Raw genomic sequence first — 23,570 nt, 5'->3', positions numbered from 1 at the left:
TGGTGGTGGCGGCTCCTATTCGAAAGCCTGGCGGAAGAGCTCCGTCTTGCAGGCTCTGCGGAACTGTCCCAGGTCCCGCAGAGCCCTGATCTCCTCCGGGAGCTCATTCCACCAGATAGGAGCCGCCACCGAGAACGCCCTGTTCTTAGTCACGGTCAGTTTGATGGACCGGGGGCCCGGCACCTCCAATAGGTTCCGGCTCCCTGACCGTAGTGCCCTTGGGGGAACATGTGGGGTAAGGCGGTCCCTTAGGTAGGCTGGTCCCTGGCCATATAGGGCTTTAAAGGTGATAACCAGCACTTTGAAGCGAACCCGGTACGCTATTGGCAACCAGTGCAGCGCTTTCAGCACAGGCTGGATGTGATCTCGTCTAGGAAGATCCATCAACAGCCTGGCTGCAGCATTCTGCACTAGTTGCAGCTTCCGAATTTGCGACAAAGGCAGCCCCATGTAGAGAGCGTTACAGTAGTCTAGCCTTGAGGTAACCGTCGCGTGGATCACCGTAGCCAAGTCAGTCCGGTCGAGGAAGGGAGGAGAGGAGAGTTCTTCTGTAAAGGAAATATAGTCCAAAGTCAAATGAGTCCTAAATATATTCTTGTAGTATACCTCCACTTTTAAACAGCAACCATGTCTCTTTACAGCCCCACAGTAATATAATTCAAAGTAGAGGAAAAAAGAAACTCTTCCAAGCCTCTTGAGGAAAAGGGGGGGGGGACTCCACCACTCCTTTTTCTTCTGGTTCAAGATATATAAAGTTTAAAGGGGCATATAGACCACAAAGATTCTGATGTAGATGTGTATCTCAGTTACTCACAGTGTTGCAGATCTTCTTTTAAAGTTGTTTTTAGTAGAAAGCTCCTCTTGTCCCGGTGTTCACAGCTAAGCACTTAATTGCTCCACTGAGTGCACTCACTCGGGTCCCTGCTTCAGAGCGATCTGTGCTCTCCCCTCCCGCCGCCGCGGGTGTGGGTTCCCAGATCCAGCTCCCTGCTTGAGCCCCCCTTTGGGGGAAGCCCAGGTAGCCCCAGACCCCACTAAAGAACCTGGCAATTTGGAAGCAACATGGGAGTTCGTCCCAGTGTCGGCCAAAGGAGTCACGCCGCAACTGGAAGTCCACATCTTGATTAAAATTTTGAAGCACTACCAGAGCTACCCCCACCATGGGGCCCAACCCACTTGTCCTTGGCTAAAACTACCCCTGCACCTGCATTTATGGTCTTTTACACAGCAGCACTGTCCACCAGCTAGGTTTTCAGTGAAATTTAAAATTTGCCTCTGGTACTAATTACTTTTATCACAGATAATCACAACTGAGCCAACTTGCCACCAATATATTTTGTGCTCAGCTATGATATACATATGTGAACAGAGAAGGAATCATCTGTTTCTTAGCATTCTGAGAAAGCTGCATGTATAAATAATTTTTTAAGCCCTTCATTGAGGTTTTCCGACTTTGTCTTCAGATTTCAGGCTCCAATGGCACCAGATATTAGTGTCTTCCAAAGCTGTGTGGGTGACGCTTTCTCCATTGCAGTTGTGGCCTTTGCTGTAGCCTTTTCGGTGGCTAAAGTATATTCCATTAAGCATGATTACCCCATAGATGCCAACCAGGTAAGGAAATCAATACCAGCCCTGAGCAAATTGCCAATGAAAACAAGATGCAGAAATGCTTCATCTCACCACTAAATATAAATATTACTTTGATTTTGAAGGAATTAATTGCCTTTGGAATAGGCAACTTATTTGGTGGTGCATTCAAAGGATTTGCTGCAAGCACTTCACTGTCAAGATCTGGTGTACAGGAGAGCACAGGAGGTAAAACACAGGTATGATGCAGTTCAGGATCATGGAATATTTGTGATGCAAGAAGGCAGTGGTTCTAGAATACAGGCTGACATTGGGATTCCCCACTCCTCCACTTGCACCTGGCCGGATGACCTTGGGCAAGCCATAATTCTGGCACAGGTGTTCTTGAAAAAGGGGAGTTTGACAGAAACTCTCTCAGCCCCACCTACCTCACAGGGTGTCTGTTGTGGGGAGGGGAAGGGAAAGAAGTTTGTAAGCCGCTCTGAGACACCTTAGGGAAGTGAAGGGTAGGGAATAAATCCAATCTCCTCCTCCTCCTCTTCTTCTTCTTTTCTCATACAGGTTGCTGGATTCTTATCAGCTATGATAGTGTTGATTGTAATTGTGGCCATTGGTCACCTCTTGGAACCACTGCAGAAGGTACTGACTTTTTTCTTTCTCAACAAAGATTCTGTCCTAGAGGACCGACTGGGAATTGTATTATCATTTCAAACTGATCCCACGATTACCAAATCTTACCTGGATCTACATGAAAAAAGAAGCTACAAAATGTGGATTTTATTTAATATCTGTACCAAATTGATACACAGCAGTCCGGATTAGTGCTAGCGTAACCATTTGACAGTGCTACTAGAAAGCATCAACTGTCAGATGGCATCCACTTCCTGTAGCATCCAATCGCTGCATTAGTCCCTTTCACTTTTGCATTCCCAGAATTATACTAGGGACTCTGACAGGGGAATCCAACTGGCACCACACTGGCGATTGCTGTCTTAGTGGCATATTACCAAGAAAGAAGGGGAAAAGAAGGGAAAGGAGCAGCGCTCTGTGATGCACATCCTTTTCTTCTGTTATTTAATCTTTCCTCTAACTTTGATGCTTAAGCTATGTTTCATTTATTGTTTACAGTCCGTTCTTGCAGCTTTGGCTCTTGGCAATTTAAAGGGAATGCTGATGCAGTTCAAAGAGATAGGAGTTCTGTGGAAAAAGGACAGATATGACTGTGTAAGTAAATAACAGTCTCAGTGCAATCGCATTTGAGGGTGGTCTTAAAATCTCATTCAAGCTTTGTGAAAGTTGGCTATTTGGGAAAACTGCATTGGTCAGTCCCCTGCCCTCCTTCTATTGAGGTTACTCACGCTGTCTGGCCAAAAGACAGGTGCTGACAGGGTAGGGGTGGGGACCTATTTGCAAAGTATGGCTGGTTTATCGTGTGTTTTGTATTGTTATTGATTGAATTTTTTTGGAACAGTTGTGGAAACATGCAACATGAGTTTGTGAGTTGTATTTTTTCACAATAATTGGAAGGCACTAACAGTTGCATATTTCTATAAGATGACAACAATAATTTTGAAAACAACAAACTAAGGAAGGATCGGAACGGCAAAACCTGTCTGCATATTCTTCCAGGCACAATACCTGACCGCAGTTTTTGGGGAGGTAGCACACTACTGTGAAACGTATCAGGACTCGTCCCCTTCCCTGCTACATCCACGGAAATGCCAAGCAGCAGTCCAAGCTCTTCTTTTCATTTTTTCCCATTGTATACACAGACCACCGATACTACAGGAAAATGTTTAAGTGCTAAAGTTGTGCAGTTCCTTAGACCTTGGCAAATGCATCCCTGAACTGTAGGGGAGCAATGAGAATGCATTTGTCAAGGTCCCTAAATTCCAAAATCATACTGGTATACAGTATTCCCTCTAAGCTGAGTTAGTGTGAGCTAGCTGACATTTTTTTAGTCTCCGGCTCACAGATTTTTGTCTTAGCTCAGGAAGGATGGCTCCAGAGCAAGCTAATTTATGCAGTAGCCAAATCACTCACTCACAACTTTAATGCCAGTGGCTCACAAAGTAGAATTTTTGCTCACAGGACTCCACAGCTTAGAGGGAGCATTGCTGGTATACTAAACCTTTAAAGTTTAGTATAGTTTTTTAAAAATTCCTAACTCTTTAAATCCATCTAAACCTTCAAGATGACTTAGAAAATGTTTATTGTACTGAGGGGGGAAAATTCCTATGTGCTGCAAGAAAGCACTCAGAGAGCACTATGGCTCTTCACACTTGTGCAATCTCATGTTTGGGGGGATCTTGGCAAGTTCCTGCATCTTTGGGGAGCCATAGGACAGCAATTGCTATGGTCATTAAATTGTAGAACCAGAGAAGTGTGTGACCATTGTACTTATATATTTTTTTCTACAGTCCCCACACTCTCTATGGACATTGGTGGTGGGGAATTTTTTTAGAGGTAAGAAACTTGGAGGAGGCAGAAGAGGAAGTCCAATTCTGGTCCGTTCTTAGGGGTCTGCTCCACTGATGTTCACAAACATAAACAGAAGCTCTTTAGATAGCATCTTGAGGAATGGATAGGGATAAATTCTTAAATGAGACAGAGTTGTGAGAATCCACTCAAGCCTAGAAAAACCCCTCCTAAAATATGATGGCATACATTGAACACAATTCCACAACTAAAGTCACTTTTAAGAAGCTTCTTAAATCTCTTGCAGTTATAGTTTAAAGTCCAATATTAAATATGAACCTTCTTCACAGTTCTCCACATGTCCTAATTATATCTGGGTTTTGTTGGTTCTTAACAGCTTATTTGGGTTGTGACATTCCTGGCTGTTATTTTATTGGGTCTGGATCTTGGACTATTAGCAGGAGTAGGATTTCAACTCCTGACTGTTATATTCCGCACACAATTGTAAGTAAATGTTTATTTCTTTTTGTTCTGCTTATCATCCCAATTTGTCTTACAGTAAAATCTATAAATACAATTAAACACAAAACATCTATACAGTGGAAATAACACAATACAAGCAATTCATCATAAAACCATTATGAACAAAAAAAAATTAAAGCATTAAGCACAACAATCAACCTTCTCAAGTGCTCATATTGACAGTTGTAGGACAAGGGTCATGATGCCTTTTCAAATCAATGTTGGAGGATTCTTCACCCCATAAACCTCAATTCTACACAATCACCTGGTTAGTCACATTTTCTAGGTCTCTGATTGGACTGCTGGGCACACCCAAACTAATTCTATCTATTTATAACCCACATATTGTACTCCATCAGGGATTCCATTTATATGATGGTCTTCTGTGTGTGTAGTCTTGGTCCTATCACTGTCTTGGAGAATCTGTAAGGAAGCTCTCAGCTGCAGAAAGATGTAGAATCCACCATATTTTTGTTCCAAAATATTTCACCACAGGGAACACAGCTCCAGAGTGCAGAAGAGCTTTAGTAACGGTAAAAATATGAATGGTGGTTGCCCATCATATTGGAAACATTTGATACCATCATCTTGAGAGCAATTTCCCCCCAAAGATTAGAGAGAATATTATTGTTCCCTAAACCTAGTTCACACGTTTCAATCAGTTCAATTAGAATCCTTGCAAAAATATAGGGGACATATTTACTAGTTTACCTCCGTAGGAATTACGTCAGACCAAAGTGTAGAATTTGTCCTTTGCCTCATGGCAGCAGAATAAGCTGTTTTGGGGGGCTAAGACAGAGCCCAATTAAATATTCAGAATGACTCAAGGCTGATTTACACACACGTACGTTGTGCTGTGCCATCCTAAGCAGAATTACAGCCTTCTAAGTCTGTTGAAGTCAATGGGCTTAGAAGGGTGTAATGCTGAATCTGTGACCTAGCTCTGTTGAAGAATATTGTGAGAAATTGTCAGATGATATAAATATGGTGTCTGTGCTATTTGATCTGTGATAGTTATTTCATGCAGGGGGCCAATTATCACTTGATGGTGCATATACTGAACACAAATATGTAAACACCATACTCATAGACCCACTCAAGAAGTCACACAAATAAGATAACCCATGGCCAAAGTCATATTGCTGCCTCGTATTTGAAGTAAAGCACTACACCACTGTAGCACAACAAATACCTTTTCCATACATCTTTCCAAGCTTATCAATTGAGGAGAAGTTCCTGACTAAACAAACATCACAAGTTCATTTTAGACATGTACCAACAGCAGGAGGAAGAGTGGAAAGTAGTTTCAGTAGCATGTGGAAATTCTGTGGAAATCCAATTTTCCACAGCTGCTTTTCTTTCCCAGTGTGAAATGCAGCAACATTGTGACAACATTGTGACAGAATACGATTGATACTAATTTCAATTAAGCCACAGTTTAAAACACCTAGGACAAATCTATGTTGCAAATAGCCATCTAGTTTATATTTTTAATGGCTTAGGTTACCCCAGAAAATCCTGAAAACTGTAATCTGATGAAGGTGCAAATAATTTTTTTGCTAGAGATGACCTTGGCCCATAATGCACACACATCTTACTGCAGATTTTCAGAGCAGCAAGCCTTTAATCTTGACTTTGGATTCTGTGCCTGCCTTACACACCATTCTTTTTCCTCTGGTGTATTTATTCTGTGCCTGCAATAATAAAAAACCCACTTTTCTAAATCGGGGATGGAACGTAATTTGTGACCAGAATTAGATAAGCATATGGAGCAGAGGTCCATCAGTGGCTATTAGCCACAAGGTATAGATAGGGGCTCTGGGGCAAGTGATGCTCTGTTTTCTTGGTGCTTGGGGGGGGGGGTCAACAGTGGGAGGGCTTCTAATGTCCTGGCCCCACTGGTGGACCTCCTGATGGCACTGGTATTTCTGGCCACTGTGTGACACAGAGTGTTGGACTGGATGGGCCTTTGGCCTGATCCAACATTGGCGTCTCTTATGTTCTTATGTTTTTATGTTCCATCTAAGCTGAGCTAGTGTGAGCTAGCTCACAGTTTTTTAGCCTCCGGATCACACATTTTTGTCTTAGCTCAGGAATGATGGCTCCAGAGCAAACTAAATTACGCAGTAGCCAAATCACTTGCTCACAACTTTAATGCCAGTAGCTCATGAAGTAGAATTTTTGCTCACAAGAATCTACAGCTTAGAGGGAGCATTACTTGTGACATGTTGTAGATGGCATCCAGCTTTTTAAAAAAATTACACAATTGCCCTATAGCAGCTGTGCAGTAGTGTCCAGCAAGTGCCTTCCATTTAAATCCTCATGGTTCAGGTTTTATGCATGCATTTAGGTGTTAGTTGGTTGAATGAAAGGGAATAGAAACTGACCAGACTTTTTTTCTTTAAACTGACAAGCAGCTGCGAAGCCCTGTTTTCCATACTGCCAAGCATTAGGGCATTCTCAGCTGTGTTACTGGCCACTGTAAAAAATGGGACAGAGTCACACGATCTCATAAAATGAGGGAACATGTTTAGTGTACAAAATGCATGGTAGAACCCACTGACACTGGTATTGCAAGTTGTGATAGTTGGCAATATGTGTTTGTGTGTGCATGCACCTGTGTAAAGTCGGCTGCAACTCCACCATGCCTTGCAAAGGGGTGCAATTTGTATGGGGGAGGAATCCTCTGTCAAAAGCTCTGGAGAGCTTTGTGCCTCTAAATTGAAAAAAATGGGGGGGGGGTATTTTCACCGATGCCCTAGCGCAGCTGCATAGTAACACTAATTTCCTGCCCTTCCTTGCAAATTTGTGTGGTTTTCTCTTCATGATTCTCTAATTTTATCCTGTACACTGGTCGTAACCTTGGCAGGTTTTTTTAGAGCCTGTCACATGTGGATTATACTCTTCCTCCAAATGGATCTATCCCAAGCAATTCTTAAGTTCAGTGGTTTTCAGAAGGTCCATGTGGCTCAGCCGCCATTTTAATGTTAGGCTTCCAGAGACCGCCAAAATGGTTCTCCCCCCCCCCCAACTTTGTTCACTAAAGCATTAAAGGGGGAAATGTTTTCAAAGCTTTAGGCTTCCCATCCCAGTGTCTGTCTCTCTTTACATCTCATGTCAATTTCATTCCGCACTGATGATCCCCCCTTTATTTTGTTTGCATGCAGCACTGAAATCCTTTTTTTATTTTTGTTTTTTTGCACTGGGGATGCTGCCATTTGCCTCCTCTCCAATCCCCCTTTCAAGTCAATGTCAGCAGGGAACTAAACCTCGCACAACTCCTTTTAATCTTTCCCCCATTGTTTTAAATTTTTTTTAATTCAGTGATCCAAGACTAGTGATAGTCTCATATCGCTAGACTCATGCCGCTTGTAAAAAAAATTAAAAATTTTAAAATGAGGGGGAAATCTAGCTTGTACACCAATGAAAGGGGGAAGATGGCAGAAGGGACAGAGTGGACGGAACAACCTTGATGTGGGCAGGGGAGTGACCTTCAAGGGGTGGCAAAAGGGCAAGGGGAATCCAAGGAAATCTGTACACTTCTGAATTACCTTCAGCTTGAAAGCAAAACAAGGGGGAAATTGGCACAAACACACTCTCAGAAAACCCAGGGAAACAGCGACCAGAAAGAGAGCCAGTTTGGTGTAGTGGTTAAGTGCGCAGACTCTAATCTGGGAGAACCGGGTTTGATTCCCCACTCCTCCACTTGCACCTGGCTGGATGACCTTGGGCAAGCCATAACTCTGGCACAGCTGTTCTTGAAAAAGAGCAGTTTCTGTCAAGAGTTCTCTCAGCCCCACCTACCTCACAGGGTGTCTGTTGTTGGGGGGGAGGGAAAGGAGTTTGTAAGCCGCTCTGAGACACCTTTGGGTAGTGAAGGGCGGGGTATAAATCTAATCTCTTCTTCTTCTTCTGAATTGAGCGCTGAAGGTCTGCTATACACAGTTGAGGCAAACCTAGATAGACCAGGAAGTGAACTGAGCACTGAAGGGAGCAAAATCAATTCAGAGTGACAAAGAAAACCCAACAGACATGCACAGTGAAAGCAAGGGGAAACGCCCGTGCATAATAGGCCAGAATGACAGTTATTGGGATTATGTGAGGCAAGCAAATAGCTTTGAGTCTGTGGTGCAGTTATGTTTAACTAATTACATCCTTTCTCCAAAGTCAGGCATTCATTCTTACCCTATGGCATTCAATTCATTTGATTTTTTCTCTTAATTTATTTTACAGTCCAAAATGCGCAGTGTTGGCTAACATTGGAAGAAGTGACATCTACAGGAACAGAAAGGATTATACAGATGTAAGAATCTAATGTTAGCTCAAGTTTACAACAATATAATACAATGCTTTTAACTAACCTGCATGCTTTGTGGCATAGATATATGAGCCAGAAGGAGTGAGGATTTTCAGATGCCCATCTCCAATCTTCTTTGCTAATATTGAGTTCTTCAAGGACAAGTTGACTGCAGCGGTAAGAATTTTATTGGAGATAATATTTAGCAGCAACTTAATTTATATAAACTTTTCTCTGTTTCCAAGCCATTCCTGGAATTTTCTTGTGATAAATGGATTTTTAAAAATACATTACTAATACATAACTTTCCCACCTCCCTCTTACTCCTCAGGGCAGTGTACTCATTTTCACTGTCCATTTAAATTATCTAGGTGAACACAACACAGCTCACAGGCTAATCTTCCTGATGAAGGCAAACTCAGTTTTGCCATATTCTTTTTGAATCTTGCTGAGTACTTTGGGCCAGTCACTGTCTCTCAGCCTAATCTGCCTCACAGAGGTGTTCTGAGGATAAAATGGAGGTGGGGAGAATAATGTTGTAAACTGCTTTGAGTTCCCATTGAGGAGAAAAGCGGTTTATATTTATATAATTACTATGCAACTACAGCTCAAAATTGTTTTCAGCATAGCTTGGTCTAGCAATGGTCTCACATGTGTGCCCTCGAGGAAGAACCAGATTAATTATTATGATAAGTATGATAGGGCCTGAATGTTTCTGGGAGCAAAGGTGGCTTCCTGTGCTGGACTTTTAGAAAACCTCTCACCATTCGGAATAGTTCTCCCTTGTAAACATTGTAGAAATTCCAGAAACTCATGTAATCCATTTTCATTCCCGGTGGGAGTTCTTATCACATTATGAATAATAGATAATAATATCCAGGCAATGGAGTCAGTTGACAATCTGCGGTGGCAGATGAAATATAATAACGTTTTTAATGACTGTGGGATTGGCCAGACAGAAAAAGGTGAGGGCTTGGCTTGTCATTGATCCACCCACAGTTGGTAGTAAAAGGTAAAGGTTCCCTTGCTCGAAAGCCAGTCGAATCCGACTCTAGGGTTGCGGTGCTCATCTCCGTTTCAAAGCCGAAGAGCCAGCGCTGTCCGAAGACGTTTCCGTGGTCATGTGGCCAGCATGACTAAACCCCAAGGCGCACGGAACGCTGTTACCTTCCCGCCGAAGTGGTACCTATTTATCTACTTGCAATTTCTTGCTTTCGAACTGCTAGGTTGGCAGGAGCTGGAACTAGAGACAGGAGCTCACCCCGTCTTGCGGCATCCGGGTCTTGAACTGCTGAACTACCGACCTTCCACAGCCTGCAGTTCAGCATCTTAACCACTTGAGCCACTGCAGCTGGTAGACCCCAAACTAAAATCATGGATATAATACATGTCAAGGAACATTCATGCACAGGACATATGCTATATAAATATGGTTTGCTGTTATGCAATTAAATCTAGTCCTTAAATCTCCTTTTAAAGAAAGTTCTGTACTCTCTGTTTGAAAAGATATTTGGGATTTACCAATACAATGATAAAAACGAGTTTATGATCAAATAACCTATGCAAATGTAATGTCTCAGGTTGGTTTCAGTCCCCTGAGAGTGCTACGCAAGCGGAACAAAGCTTTGAGGAAAATCAAAAGGATGCTGAAGAAAGGAGAACTTCAAGTAACCCCTGTAAGTATCTTGAGTTCATGAGGGCAAGCAGAGTCATACTAGTGTGTTCTTAATGTTCTGTGGCACTTTTCAGCTCATTTTCTTCTCTCCCCTGCCACTTTTTGCCTCAGAAGCAAAAATATGTAGACATAAGGTAAAGGTAAAGGTTCCCTTGCTTGAAAGCCAGTCGAGTCCGACTCTAGGGTTGCGGTGCTCATCTCCGTTTCAAAGCTGAAGAGCCAGAACTGTCTGAAGACGTCTCCGTGGTCATGACTAAACACCAAGGTGCACGGAATGCTGTTACCTTCCCACCGAAGTGGTACCTATTTATCTACTTGCAATTTCTTGCTTTCGAACTGCTAGGTTGGCAGGAATAGACATAAACCTTCAACCTAATTGTCAAAGTGTTCCATTAACATCAACAAAACTTACCTGGTCACAAGGTTTTGAGAGTAAAACATAAGGGCAGAATAAGTGTTTGCCTATCCTTAATGTTTAGCAAAGTACACGGTTTTTTTAAAAACTGGATTTATGGCTGAAGTCATAAAGATAGGATTTATAGCCCAGATAGAGGGAGAATCCTCAGTGCCTTGGTAAAAGATCTTCTAATTCCCCGTAAAGTTCAACAACAACAACAAAAAGAGGCTAAGATTTTGGCAACTGAAAAAAAGTTTTAAGATTAAATACAGAACTGAAACACAATTGGAACTTTATTGTCTGAAGAAAGGCTGAAGTTTGTCAGTATAAAGTAAGATTTTTTTCCCACACACACAGCTGAGGCAAACCTAGATAGGCCTTTCTTATCAATGTGGTACTGGCCCTATACATACCTCAGAAGCAAATCTAGTTTATCTCTGCCTAAATGATTACGTAGTGTAATCAGATTAATCAGAGGAAGGAAGGACTATAATTATTGAGGTACAGAGGTAAGAAAATAATTTCCTGCCAACCACTTTCAAATAATTTTGAAAAATAAATTGAGGCATGCTGGCGTTAAATTAGGGATGCCAGCCTCCAGGTGGGACCTGAGGATCACCTGGAATTAAGCTCATCTCCAGACTACAGAAATCAGTTCTCCTGGAGAAAATGGATGCTCTGGAGGGTGGACTCCATGGCATTGTATCCCACTGAGGTCCCTGTCCTCCCTAGGCTCCATCCCCAAATCTCCAGGAGTTTCCAAACCTGGATCTGGCAACCCTACCCCCCCCATCCCCCACCGGTGGCCAGGGTGGACCTGGCAACCCTAGTTTTTAAGCAACCATTGTATCATTACTAGTCATCCATTTTGTATTGTAAATCTTATTCAATAGAAACTCAGTCACATGTTGGCTCAATTAATCCAAATGTAGAGACACTCCTACACTTGGGAAAGTGTCATCTAGAGCAGCTCAGAGTCACAACGAGGAACTTCTGGTCTCTACTAAATTATTGTACATTGTCTCTCAGCTGGGTCTATAGCACTGTTATATGCTATTACACATAGTTCAGACCAGGCTGATGTTTGAGTCCATCCTGCGAGGAAGGTGGGAAAGTGACTGACAAATTTGCAAAAAATCTGGGGAGAAAATACTGTTTGAAGGTCACTAATGATTTATTCATTGGATCTGGGCCAGTGGAAGTCTATGGAAAATCTTCATGTTGCCAGAGTGCTATTGGTAGTTTAAATAGATTACTGTATTTAGAATAAATATATTTATGTTGATGACATATAGCAGGGTGCCACCAGTATTTGCTTGGCAATGCCACTTTATAGTAAAAGGTAGAAAATGGAAGTCCTTAGGATATTCAAGAGATTATAATATCAACTGACATTTTCCTCAGATCATGTAAATTAGAAATTGACACACCTCAAAATAAAAAAGATAAGATTTGCTGAATCTATAGAACCTAGGAATTACATTTAAAATACAGACTTGGGTACTGTGCTGCTCATTTCTCCCTTCTGTTTCATGATTTGCAAAACAAATCAGTCTTACTCAAATACTTTCACTGTCTACAAATTTCCTTGTGGAACTGGTGTTTATTATACAGGGTTGCAAGACTCCAGGTTGGGGCCGGAGTTCTCCCAGAATCACAGCTGATCTGCAGACTACATAGATCAGTTCTCCTGGAGAAATGGCAGCTTGGGAGGGTGAAATTGAAGGCACTACATCCCAAATGAGCTCCTTCTTCTCCCCATACTCTGCCCTCCCTTGGCTATGCTCCCAAATCTCCAGGAATTTCCCAACATTGAGTTGGCAACCCTATGATTATATGATCTGAGTCATCTTTTCTTGAATAACCATTCTAACTCTTTTTTACCCCTTTAAAACAGAAAGGTTTTGTTTGTACTGTAAGTAGTCTGAATGATTCAGAAGACGAGCTGGACAACAACAGTATTGAAGAGCTGGACAGGCCTACAGATACCAAAGATTTGCCAATTCAGATAGATTGGAACTCAGACCTTCCTTCCAACATCACTGTTCCCAGAGTTGACATTCATAGCATCATCCTTGACTTCTCAGCAGTGTCGTTTCTTGATGTTTCTGCTATGAGAGTCCTAAGAGAGGTAATGCAACTCCCATGATGCTCCTTGCTAGCAAACAGAATAAAAATAAGACACACATCACAATTCATTTCATAGCCATACATGACTTATAGCTGCCTATATTGACCCATAACCTGTAACCATATGAATTAGATTTTGGGGGTCATAGAATGCCATCGATGACATATAAGGTCTACTATGGTCCTGATCACACGCAGAATTAGCCGCACGACTGCCAGGCGGATTTTAAGGGCGCAATCACACGGGAACATCTGGCAAGCCTCCCGCATCTGTCGGCAACCCATTTCACACTGCCGAAGAAGTGGAGTTTAAAAATACCGGGGAAAGTGCAGTATCAAACGAGTTTGTGACGGGCCGCAGATGGACTTCCCCATGTGATCACTGCAGTGCGCTCCCTTTGCATCAGTGATCCCTCGTTGAAGCGCACTGAAAACACGCGGTGAAGAAACAAACCCGATTCACCCACCGTTGCGTCTGATCACGCAGTGGCAGGTCAAATTACTACGAAGCAAATAGCCTTGATTCCCCCCCGCGTTATCTGGCACGTGTGCCCTCACTCTATGTACAGATGAATATGAGAATCCAGCATATTTAATACATTAATACTTAGTATTTATATAATATTTTACACTTCAAACAACTTTACATATATGATTTCATTAATCCTTACAACAAACCTGTAAGGATTATTGTTGTTGTTGTTGTTGTTGTTATTATTGTTACTATTATCGTTGTTGTTATTGTTATCATCATCATCATCATCATCATCATCATTATTATTATTAATGGGATTTCGGCCCCTTCCCCCTCCCAACTTTCATTTTTCCAAGCCATGAAAGATTTTTGAGAGGTAGGCAATATTTGAGAGGTAGGCAATTTTTGAGAGGTAGGCTATTTTGATAGTCTGATTAACATAAAATGCCCGCGTAGAAGTACATCTGACAGAAGACTGTGTTTGAAGCTACAGTGGGAGATGGTGACACACACACCCAACCTTGGCAGTGGCAAGATTTAAACTAGAAATTTCTAGCTCACAGTGTGCCCTACTGACTACATTGTGTTAAGGTTATCCTGTCTTACGTTTAACATAAGCAGATAAGGAAGATTACCATGCCACCCAGTCCTAGGTGTACCTAGCTAACCCCTTCCCCTGTATCTTTATATTTCTTTTTGGTATATAATACTAATGATATTACTGACAAAAGTTTGGCTGTATTAGAGATTAGCTCTGTTCTGAAGGGTGTGTTATCACAAATTCCAGTAACAGTGACATCCAAAAATAGGGTTGTGAGGAGAATTGGTGCTCTAAAAACACTTACCTTACTAATCCCACAGATGTCAAGGGGATGCAATAGCATCAGCAGTGGTTGAGTCCCTCCACCCTTGGCCATTTTGTACAGAAGTCACTTCTACAGGGCAAGTGCACAAATCCTGCCTTCAGTTTATTGTGTATGATGAATGCACAACTCTCGGTGCATATCAATGCAGCATGAAGGCACAGCTGAAGTTTCCTGTTGCATGTGTTGTTTATCACACAACAAACTACATATAGGAATCACATGGCTGCTTACGTGGCAGTATTTCAGAATTTCATTTGTATCAGGCATCCCTGTCCATTCATTTATATTTGGATGTTGGATGATTCCTGTAATGTTTTACATTATGTCCATATATCTCTAAATACCATCATCTTCTCTGTTAACAGACTTTAAAAGAATATATACGGATTAATGTCGATGTATACATTGTGGGAATACATGGTAAGGTGATCTAATTCTGTTTATGATTATTTAAGGAACAACTATAACATACATAAAGTATGTTCTTATTTCTGTCACTCACAGTCTAAGCATGTTTACTTGCACACAGTTCCTACTAAAATCTTACTAGACATCCAGTTTGGACATTCGGTGCTAAATGTGGAAATTAATCACAGTAAACTGTATGGTTAGCTTCTGAGGGACAGTACTTTTAATACTAGAATGTAGGGTCACTGTATGATATTGATTGGCAGTAAATTAAGCATGTGACTGGCCACTTATGGAAACAGGATGCTGGTCTAGATGATCTACTGGTCTGATCCAGCATGGCTGCTCTTGTGCTCAGCTTTAACACTCAGGGTCATATTGGTTGCTGTTCTTGGGCTTTTCTACACCAGATTATTGCTTTAGCCTGGCTTCTTATCTGTTCAGTTCCAACCCACTCCTTACACACAGTATCATTTGCTGGTTGTTGCTGTCCTGGTTTGTCTGTTTTTTGAGACCAACTTTTGCAATGGTTTGAAAAATGGGGGAAATGTGGGGGGGGGGGGAATGAGAGAGCAATGACTGGCAAACAATACTGTGTGTAAGGGAGTAGGGAAATGATGCAGTTAAAAAGCCAAGCTGGAGCAAAAATGAGGGTATGTTCCTTGTTTAGTACCAAATGACATCCATCCCAGTTCTTATGAAGAGTACAGTAAAGGCCGGCAACGGCGGTATTTTCTATGTGCTGATGAACTAGCAAGCATCTTTGATCCAGAAGACTTCATATGGTCCAGGGAATACCACATGACCTACTCTTAGTAGAGCAAAGAAACTTGCTTTTGGATGTGGCTGGTCTCTCTGCAGTTCTTTCCTTTGTCTGGAATGTAAAGGAGGCACACAGCCTACACTTGATGTCCCTCCAGTTTACCTGTCCAAAATCCATTACAGTCTTGAGCCCTGATAATAAATGTCAGCTACAGCTTGGTGTGACAGTACTGTGCTGTAAAAGCTCATAAGTGCTTTGTAAACACGTGAAGGACTGTGAAGGATGAATGCCTCACAGAGCCAGAGAGCCTTGAGTGACTGGCTGCTCAAAGGGATTTGATTGGTTAGTATCAGTTGATCAAGAAAGACTTGGGAACTGACTGCTGAAGATAACTCAGTTTAGAGACCTGGACAGTTTAGTACTGACTGAGAAGAGTTTAGCACTGACTGAAAAAAGTTTAACACTGACGGAGGACAGAGAAGGCTGGCAAGGAGGAGTGGAAGGATCAGTGAAGACCCCCACTGAAACAAAAACCTCTCATCTCAAAGATTCTATGTGGAATAAAATATTTTATTTTTAAACTTTAAAAAGCCTCTCATGTCACTGTGCCATTTTCAGAAGTTTAAATTGGTCTGAGCCAGCATCAAAATACAATAAACTGACAGGGTGGGACAGCCATATATCTTTAAACAAGAAGAAAACAGATAAAGGGGCTGCTCAGGCAGAAAGGAAGAAAAAATGGAGGGAAAATTCTGCAGCTCAGTGAGAGAACGGGGCTAGGCTGTCACACTCAGTTATTGTTTTTTTTTTAACTGAAACATGTATTTTGAATAAACTGGCCTTCAATCAAGTTATCAAATTATTTTATTATTATTTTATTACTTCTTACTGTTTCGGCAACCAGTCTTAAACAGCAAACCATTGTTCCATAATAAACCCTGTCTCACAGGAAAACATGGAAGAACTTTAAGGTTGCTACTACAAAAGTTGTCATGTGATTTGACAACAGCTGCTAGAAATTTTGCCACACGCAAGGTAGTTGGTTTGTCTTCATCTCAAAATAGCCCGGATGATTTCGCTTCTGGAGAGAGGAAATCCTGATTAAATAAAGGAGAGCATTTTGTCTTTTAGAGCTGAGAATTTGGGGCAATCAATCGAAATATGATCCTCAGAATCAATTTTATTGCTGCCACAATTATAAATCAAGATATCAAACAAGAAGGCAAATATATCCTGTAAAATCAGAGGTCATGTTGGAAATGTATACAGGAGTTATTTTCCAGGTTTGTAAATCTCTCGCTCTTTCTCTCTCTTTTTTTTGCAGATGGTCTTTTGGATAAACTAGAAAGATGTGCATTTTTTGATGATGAAGTTAAACCATCCATGTTCTTCCTTACTATTCATGATGCAGTTCTATTTATATTGGTAAAAATGGATATTGCAGCCAGCTCCCCCAAGTTCAAACCCATTATGGTAAGAACTCACTGCAGTTTCTGCTCTGTCCATAGGCTAGCTCACATCTTAATAGCATAAAGTGAATGTTGTTGAAGACAGTCTTCAGCAGATTAAGTCTATAGAGCATTAGTCCTCAAACTTTTTAAAGTTCAGCCCACTACTAAACTTATGCGACCTGTTGGACCCACTTAACAAACGTCTTGGGGAAGGTAGTACATTGGTCTATAAATCTTGGTGGAGACATTCTGTGACTTCATCCATGTGGGCACAGAATGTGCAGTGGCCAAAGCAACTTGGTTCTGAGCATGATTTAATTAAATTAACGCAATTGCTGTTGTGGGTATACTGGTAAACTGATGGGACTGATGCCAGTTTAGCAAAATTACAAATGAACCAATCTTTTAAACCAAAGAAGGAACACGAATATTCTTCCCAACTCTGAACCTTCTGTTCCACCACAGGATATAGAAAACAAAGATCATTATATCATCAATACAAATGGAGGGCTACGCAATCGGGACGTCATGGTAAGTCAATACCCAGTATCTTTATCACTAAAGCACTTCTGAGACTATAGCCCTAGACTTAGAGTACTACAGGATAGTCTCTTTAATCTGAAGGGGACAGGAAGGTAGACATGGTTTGGCGAAATATAGAGTATACTGGAGCAGGAACCCACTTCATTCTACCTGCGCACACACCATTTCAGTACCCCACTTTTATTGCCATGGCCTTAATTAAACAGTGGCTGCATTTCCGGTCAGCTGAAGACACGATTCCACAAAGGACTTTGGTACAGTTTAGAACTATTCAATGCCAATATAGTCTGAGAAAAATCTCAGAGATTTCTGTGCTTATCTTTTAATGGTCCATGTAGAGTTTAAAGGGGCTTAATGGCTGTTTCCAAACATTATGGTACCAAATGAGAAATCAAACTTACGTAAGGCTCTTTTACTTGGAGCAAGTCTTGCATTTGGCCTCTGTACTCTGCTACAGGTAGGAGACCCCAACTAAACAGAATGTGTACTTAACTATGTTATAGAATGGACCATCATTTGAAAAATCGTATGAGAAGTAAAGTACCAAAATATTTAGTCTTGTGTTAGCTTTTGCCCAGGTGGGCCTGACAGAAGAACATAATAATCTCTTATGTTGCATACCTGGGAGGGAACAGAAACAGAACAAATCTGCGGTAGGCCTGAAAAGGCTTATGTAGAAAGGCTGCTTGTCATCATTCAGCAACAAACCTGTCCCAAGAAGCAGTTCTTTGTAGGCTGGGGGCCCTTTTTAGTTATTACATTTTTGGTGGTTTTACCTTGAGTACCAGGGAGTGCATTATGTGCACTCCTCCTGATGGTACACACGGTCAAGGCTCCCTCTAAGCTGTGGAGTCCTGTGAGCAAAAATCCTACTTGGTGAGCTCCTGGCATTAAAGTTGTGAGCGAGCGATTTTGCTGCTGCATGAATTTGTTTGCTCTGAAGCCCTCCTTCCTGAGCTAAGACAAAAATCTGTGAGCCGGAGGCTAAAAAACTGTGAGCTAGCTCACACTAACTCAGCTTAGAGGGAGCACGGCACACGGTCACTATTTTTTGAGAACCTGACAATTTAAGAATTGTCACGTTTCAGTACACATGATCAGAAACCCTTTAAAAAAGATTTCCAATAGTGTGTACCAAAAATACATGCATTGCTTTATCCATAGAAAACAGCAATTGAAAACATCAGCAGGATCATCCATGGCAAGCTGCTCAAGTACAGGGAGTGCCAAAAACATAACAATTGAAAAGGGTGAATGAGAATCTGCCACCGGGACTCAGCTAAAACATGTTAAAAGCTCTGCTTATAGATATGTAATTTATCTGTTTCTTTCCACTCCCCAGGCACCACCAGAAACAAAATTCTAGATCAGAAAAGGAACACCAGAACATAAGACACTTGGAAGACAATACAAGTGTTGTCACTACAGACAACTATTTCAGATGCTGAAGACATTTTCTCACGTGGATATATGTATGGTGTAAAGATTATGTGAAAATTTCATTTTACACAGTACTGAATTACCAATTTGCAACACCAGGAAGTTAGATATCAGGAATCTTATTTGGGCTCACGTATATGCATGTTTGTAAATAACTCAGTTCATATGTCAACTGTACAGTTGCAAATGTACAAATCGTTTCAACAATACTACAAAATGTTTTCCAGTTTATAAAGGTTTCTCTCGATCGAAAGCTAGTCGAATCCAACTCTAGGGGACGGTGCTCATCTCCGTTTCCAAGCCAAAGAGCCAGCGCTGTCCAAAGACGTTTCCCTGGTCATGTGGCCAGCATGACTAAACGCCAAGGCACAGGGAATGCTGTTACCTTCCCACCAAAGCAGTTTCTATTTATCTACTTGTGATTTGTTGCTTTCAAACTGCTAGGTTAGCAGGAGCTGGGTCCAGAGACGGGAGCTCACTCCATTACATGGCACTAGGGTCTCAAACTGCTGAACTACAGACCTTCCAGTCTGCAGCTCAGCGTCTTAACTTCTAAGCCACTGCAGCCCCTTTTCCACTTTATATGGTGCCTTAAAATATTTTATCTTGTATATAACTTTGACAAAGTTTTTAAAAAGACCCTCCAATCTCTGAACTCTGTATCCTGGTGCATACTGATATAGTACACCAGTCTAGACAAGAGCATAGTTTAATGCAAAGGCTCCCTTGTAAGAGTTCTGCAGTCCATCATCAAGTACAATTCCAAGTATCCAAAAGAGAGTGGAGGAAAGAAATCTGCTATGGCCTGAAGAAAGTATATTACCTTCTCACAGTTAATCCTATATATATAATTCCCTTACGTATTGGCCATTTCCAGTTCTCCCATTGGCTGTGCAGTGCATTCCACCAGCCATTGGCCCATCAACCACCACTCAAGAGTACTTGCGTGCCATTGGCTGGGGGCTGGGTCCACTCCTCTCCCCTGCCCACTGCCAGCCTGGACACTCTTCCCTCTGAGAAAAAAAGTGCCAAAACAGCTGTCTCTCCTGAGGAAGACACTTCTTTTTGGCTCCTGCGGGACTAACTTTTCCCTCAGTGGCTGTTGCTAGGAAACCAAGTAAAAAGGCAAAGGAAGGAAGCCCTTTCCAGGCCTTTGTGGGGAACTCATTTGGGGCCAGTCCTGACTAGGGTTGCCAGCTCCAGGTTGGGAAATTCCTGGGTATTCTGTGGTGGAGTCCAATTCCAATAACCTTTATTGGCATACAATGTGGTAGAGTCTACGGAAGCCAGAGTTTGGGGAGGGGAGAGGCCTCAGCTAAATAAAATACCATAGAGCCCACCCTCCAAAGCAGTTGTTTTCTCCAGGGGGGGATAGATCTGTTGTCTGGAGTTCAGTTGTGATATCCAGCGATCTTCAGGCTCCACCTGGAGGTTGGCTACCCTAGGCATAGCAGTTAGCGCTTCAGAGCTGGGTCTGCTTGACCCAGGTTGTTCTTGTGGAAGTTGAGTGGGTGATTTCAGACCTGTCACAGACTTTCAGGCTAACCTACTTCACAGGGTTGTTGTGCAGATCAAAAGGGGGAGAGGAGAATTATGTAAGCTGCTTTGTTCTCCACTGCGGAGAAAGGCTGTACTTTTCCTCCTGGGGAACCATTTCTGCCAGTCTCCAGGGGAGGGCTGGAGATCACTCAGAATTACAAGTCCTCTCCAGATAGTAGAGATCAGGGGCAGATAATAGTAGGTTGATGGCTGGGAAGGAGATAGGGTTGCCAACTCCAGGTTGGGAAATTCCTGGATATTTGAGCGGTGGAGCCTAGAGTGGGTGGGGTTTGAAGAGGGGTGGGACCTCAGACAGGTACAGTGCCATAGGCTCCACCCTCCAAACCAGCCATTTCCTCCTGGGGGACCATTGCTGCCAATCTCCAGGTGCGAGCTGGAGATCACTCAGAATTAAAACTGTTCTCCAGATGGTAGAGATCAGTTCCCCTGGAGAAAATGGCTGCTTTGCAAGGGTGGACTCTGTGTCATTATACCCTGCTGAGATCGCTTCCCTCCTGCTTGGACCCCCACTGCAGAGAAAGACTGTCGTTTCCTAGGTAGAGGCTCCAGATGTGGGGGAGAGATGGAAAGCTGAAGTCAGAGGGGTATGTTGGTTGGCTGGGAAGGAGATAGGGTTGCTACCTCCAAGACAAGTACAATGCCATAGACTCTACCCTCCAAACCAGCCATTTCCATCTGGGGAGCCATTGTTGTCAATCTCCAGGGGAGGGCTGAAGATCACTCAGAATGACAACTGTTCCCATGGAGAAAATGGATGGTAAGCTCTGTGTCATTATACCCTGCTGAGGTTGCCACAGCAAATTGACACTGAGTGCCCAAGGCCAAGGCACCCGCCCAGAGCCTCTTTCTAGATCTTGTTGTATTTATTTCCACAATGGGCCTTATTCCTAGTAATATAATAGTTTCTCCTCCATGTATAAGGGTCACTCCTTAGAAAAATTATTTGTAAGAAATACACATTTGCACAGAAGAAAGCAATGATGAAAAGCATTGGCTTCTATAGAACGTTTCATTTCAGAACCAAATCAGAAACATAGTAAATGTTCTACAGAAAAGCTCAACATGTAGTAGAGTAGAATCTGTGCCTGGTAAATGTAACACACTCTATCTACCATTATTTCACACCTATACTCCCCAATGTGCAGGCCCGTAGCTCGCATGGGGCCCACGGGGTCCGGCCCCCCGTGAGTTTTGTGGGGGGGCAATCCTCTGCTCCCCTCCCCCCGCGGGGAATGGCAACAGGGGCCCCACAGTGGAGAGGGGGAGTGTGCGGCGCGTCCTTCCCCGCCAGACTCTCCATGCCGCCGCCGCGGCAGCAGGTTCCCGGCCCCCTTCGGCGTCTGGGGCGTGAGGAGGAGGTGCCCAGAAGACGCATCTCTCTCTCTGCTGGGGAGCCGCACCAGACAGGCCCCCACCCCGGAGGGAGGCCAAGCGCAGTGGCCAAGATCCTGCGTCAGCCCGGGCGGGGTCGAGGGGAGGGTGTCTCCTCCCCTTCCCCACAGCGCGGAGAGCTCAGCGCCCTCCGGAGAAGCGACTGCGCCTCAGCTCAGCTTTCTCACCAAGCGCTGCCACACACCCCTCGCAGCCGCACGGAGCTGCTGCCGTGTGTGGGAGGGCTCCGGGGGCGGCAGGCAGCTCCTGCCTTGGACCAGAAAAACTGCAGCAGCGGCAGCCGCCGAGAGGAAAAACACCGCCTCCCCCACACCGCCTCTTCCCGTCCATCCGTCTGTCTGGCCCACAAGCAGGCATGGAAGGGGCAAAACCATGCTTCGCCCCATCTCCACCCACCCGCCCCCGCCGTCTCTCCAGGTGCGAAGGCGCTTTGGAAGGAGAGAGAGCGGTGCGCTTGCCGCCCCGGGGTGGGAATGGCACCGGGGCTTTCTTTTTCTCCGGGTGGCCCTGCCAATGTGGTGTCCATGCTGAGCCAATCCTGCCTTTACTCTACCTCACTGGTGCAGGAGATGCTTGCAAATAACCCCCAGGGGCATCACCTTTGCAGGAAGTGCACATTCAGAAACAATAGCCTATGTCACAGGAGGATGATTGGCTTGAAGCCTCCCAACATTTTATGAATAGCCCCAGTACCCTGGGACAACCATTTTGTGATTGCCCCTGTGGCAGACATTTCGTGGTGTTGTCTTCAACATTCCAAAAATGTAAGGCAAAACAAACTTGGGAAACCCTGTTTCATACTCCACTAGTTTCCAAGAATTCACAAGCACATGGTGGCAAGTGTCCCTAATGACAATCAGCTAAGTCAAGTGGAAGTCCCACAAGCCTTATGAAGACTAACAGCTTGATAAAGATATTGATTTGAAACAGGCCTGTCATGTAGTACTAATCTTGATGTCTTCATGCGCCAAGGGACTTATCTTCAGCTGTTAAGGAAAATGTTTTTTTCTGTTCTTACAGCATAAAGAAGATTGCTGGTTTGGTCCCTTTAAGACTGTATGCAGCGGGGTTTATGTCCCACCTGTAATTGTATGTCTTTTAATGTAATTAAGCACTTTGTATTTTATTTGCACTTTACATGATAACTTATATCACAATAAATACTTTTGCGAAAGATTTTGTTTATATTCTTCATGGTTGCTTTGGTTTGGTGTAGTGGTTAAGTGCGCAGACTCTAATCTGGGAGAACCGGGTTTGATTCCCCACTCCTCCACTTGCACCTGGCTGGGTGACCTTGGGCAAGCCATAGTTCTGATAAGAGCTGTCCTTGAAAAAGAGCAGTTTCTGACAGAGCTCTCTCAGCCCCGCCTACCTCACGGGTGTCTCTTGTGAGGAGGGAAAGGGAAAGGAGTTTGTAAGCCGCTCTGAGACACCTTTGGGTAGTGAAGAGCGGGGTATAAATCCTATCTCTTCTTCTTCTTCTTCTTGTATGTTTGGTTGACTCTTTTCTCTCACAGCAGGGCCCGAAATGATATACAACAGACATTAAAACCACAGCTTTGTAACAGTAAAAGCAACCAAGAATATAACCAGAAACAAATGAGTAAATGTATATTACGCCATTTACCCCCATCAAATTACATTTT

The 23,570-nt window shown here is 43.1% G+C and overlaps 1 protein-coding gene across 1 annotated transcript in view; it reads left to right on the top strand.

Moving 5' to 3' along the window:
- The window catches only part of SLC26A3 (solute carrier family 26 (anion exchanger), member 3), a 38,607-nt gene extending 19,830 nt beyond the window's left edge, over positions 1-18,777 (top strand). Inside the window, exons 8-20 of the mRNA XM_015406002.1 lie at positions 1,464-1,611; positions 1,713-1,826; positions 2,149-2,226; positions 2,716-2,811; positions 4,403-4,509; positions 8,761-8,830; positions 8,909-9,001; positions 10,405-10,500; positions 12,794-13,027; positions 14,733-14,787; positions 16,863-17,011; positions 17,455-17,520; positions 18,697-18,777. Of these exons, the coding sequence (XP_015261488.1) occupies positions 1,464-1,611; positions 1,713-1,826; positions 2,149-2,226; positions 2,716-2,811; positions 4,403-4,509; positions 8,761-8,830; positions 8,909-9,001; positions 10,405-10,500; positions 12,794-13,027; positions 14,733-14,787; positions 16,863-17,011; positions 17,455-17,520; positions 18,697-18,777 (1,387 nt within the window). The remainder of the gene's footprint in view (positions 1-1,463; positions 1,612-1,712; positions 1,827-2,148; positions 2,227-2,715; positions 2,812-4,402; positions 4,510-8,760; positions 8,831-8,908; positions 9,002-10,404; positions 10,501-12,793; positions 13,028-14,732; positions 14,788-16,862; positions 17,012-17,454; positions 17,521-18,696) is intronic.
- The last annotated feature ends 4,793 nt before the right edge of the window (positions 18,778-23,570 follow it).

This window comes from Gekko japonicus, unplaced genomic scaffold (assembly GCF_001447785.1).
Source record: "Gekko japonicus isolate JY-2015 unplaced genomic scaffold, Gekko_japonicus_V1.1 scaffold1651, whole genome shotgun sequence".
NCBI classification, from domain to species: Eukaryota; Metazoa; Chordata; class Lepidosauria; order Squamata; family Gekkonidae; genus Gekko; species Gekko japonicus.
The sequence above is the reverse complement of the archived record's forward strand: the minus strand, read 5'-3'. Positions and strand labels throughout refer to the sequence as shown.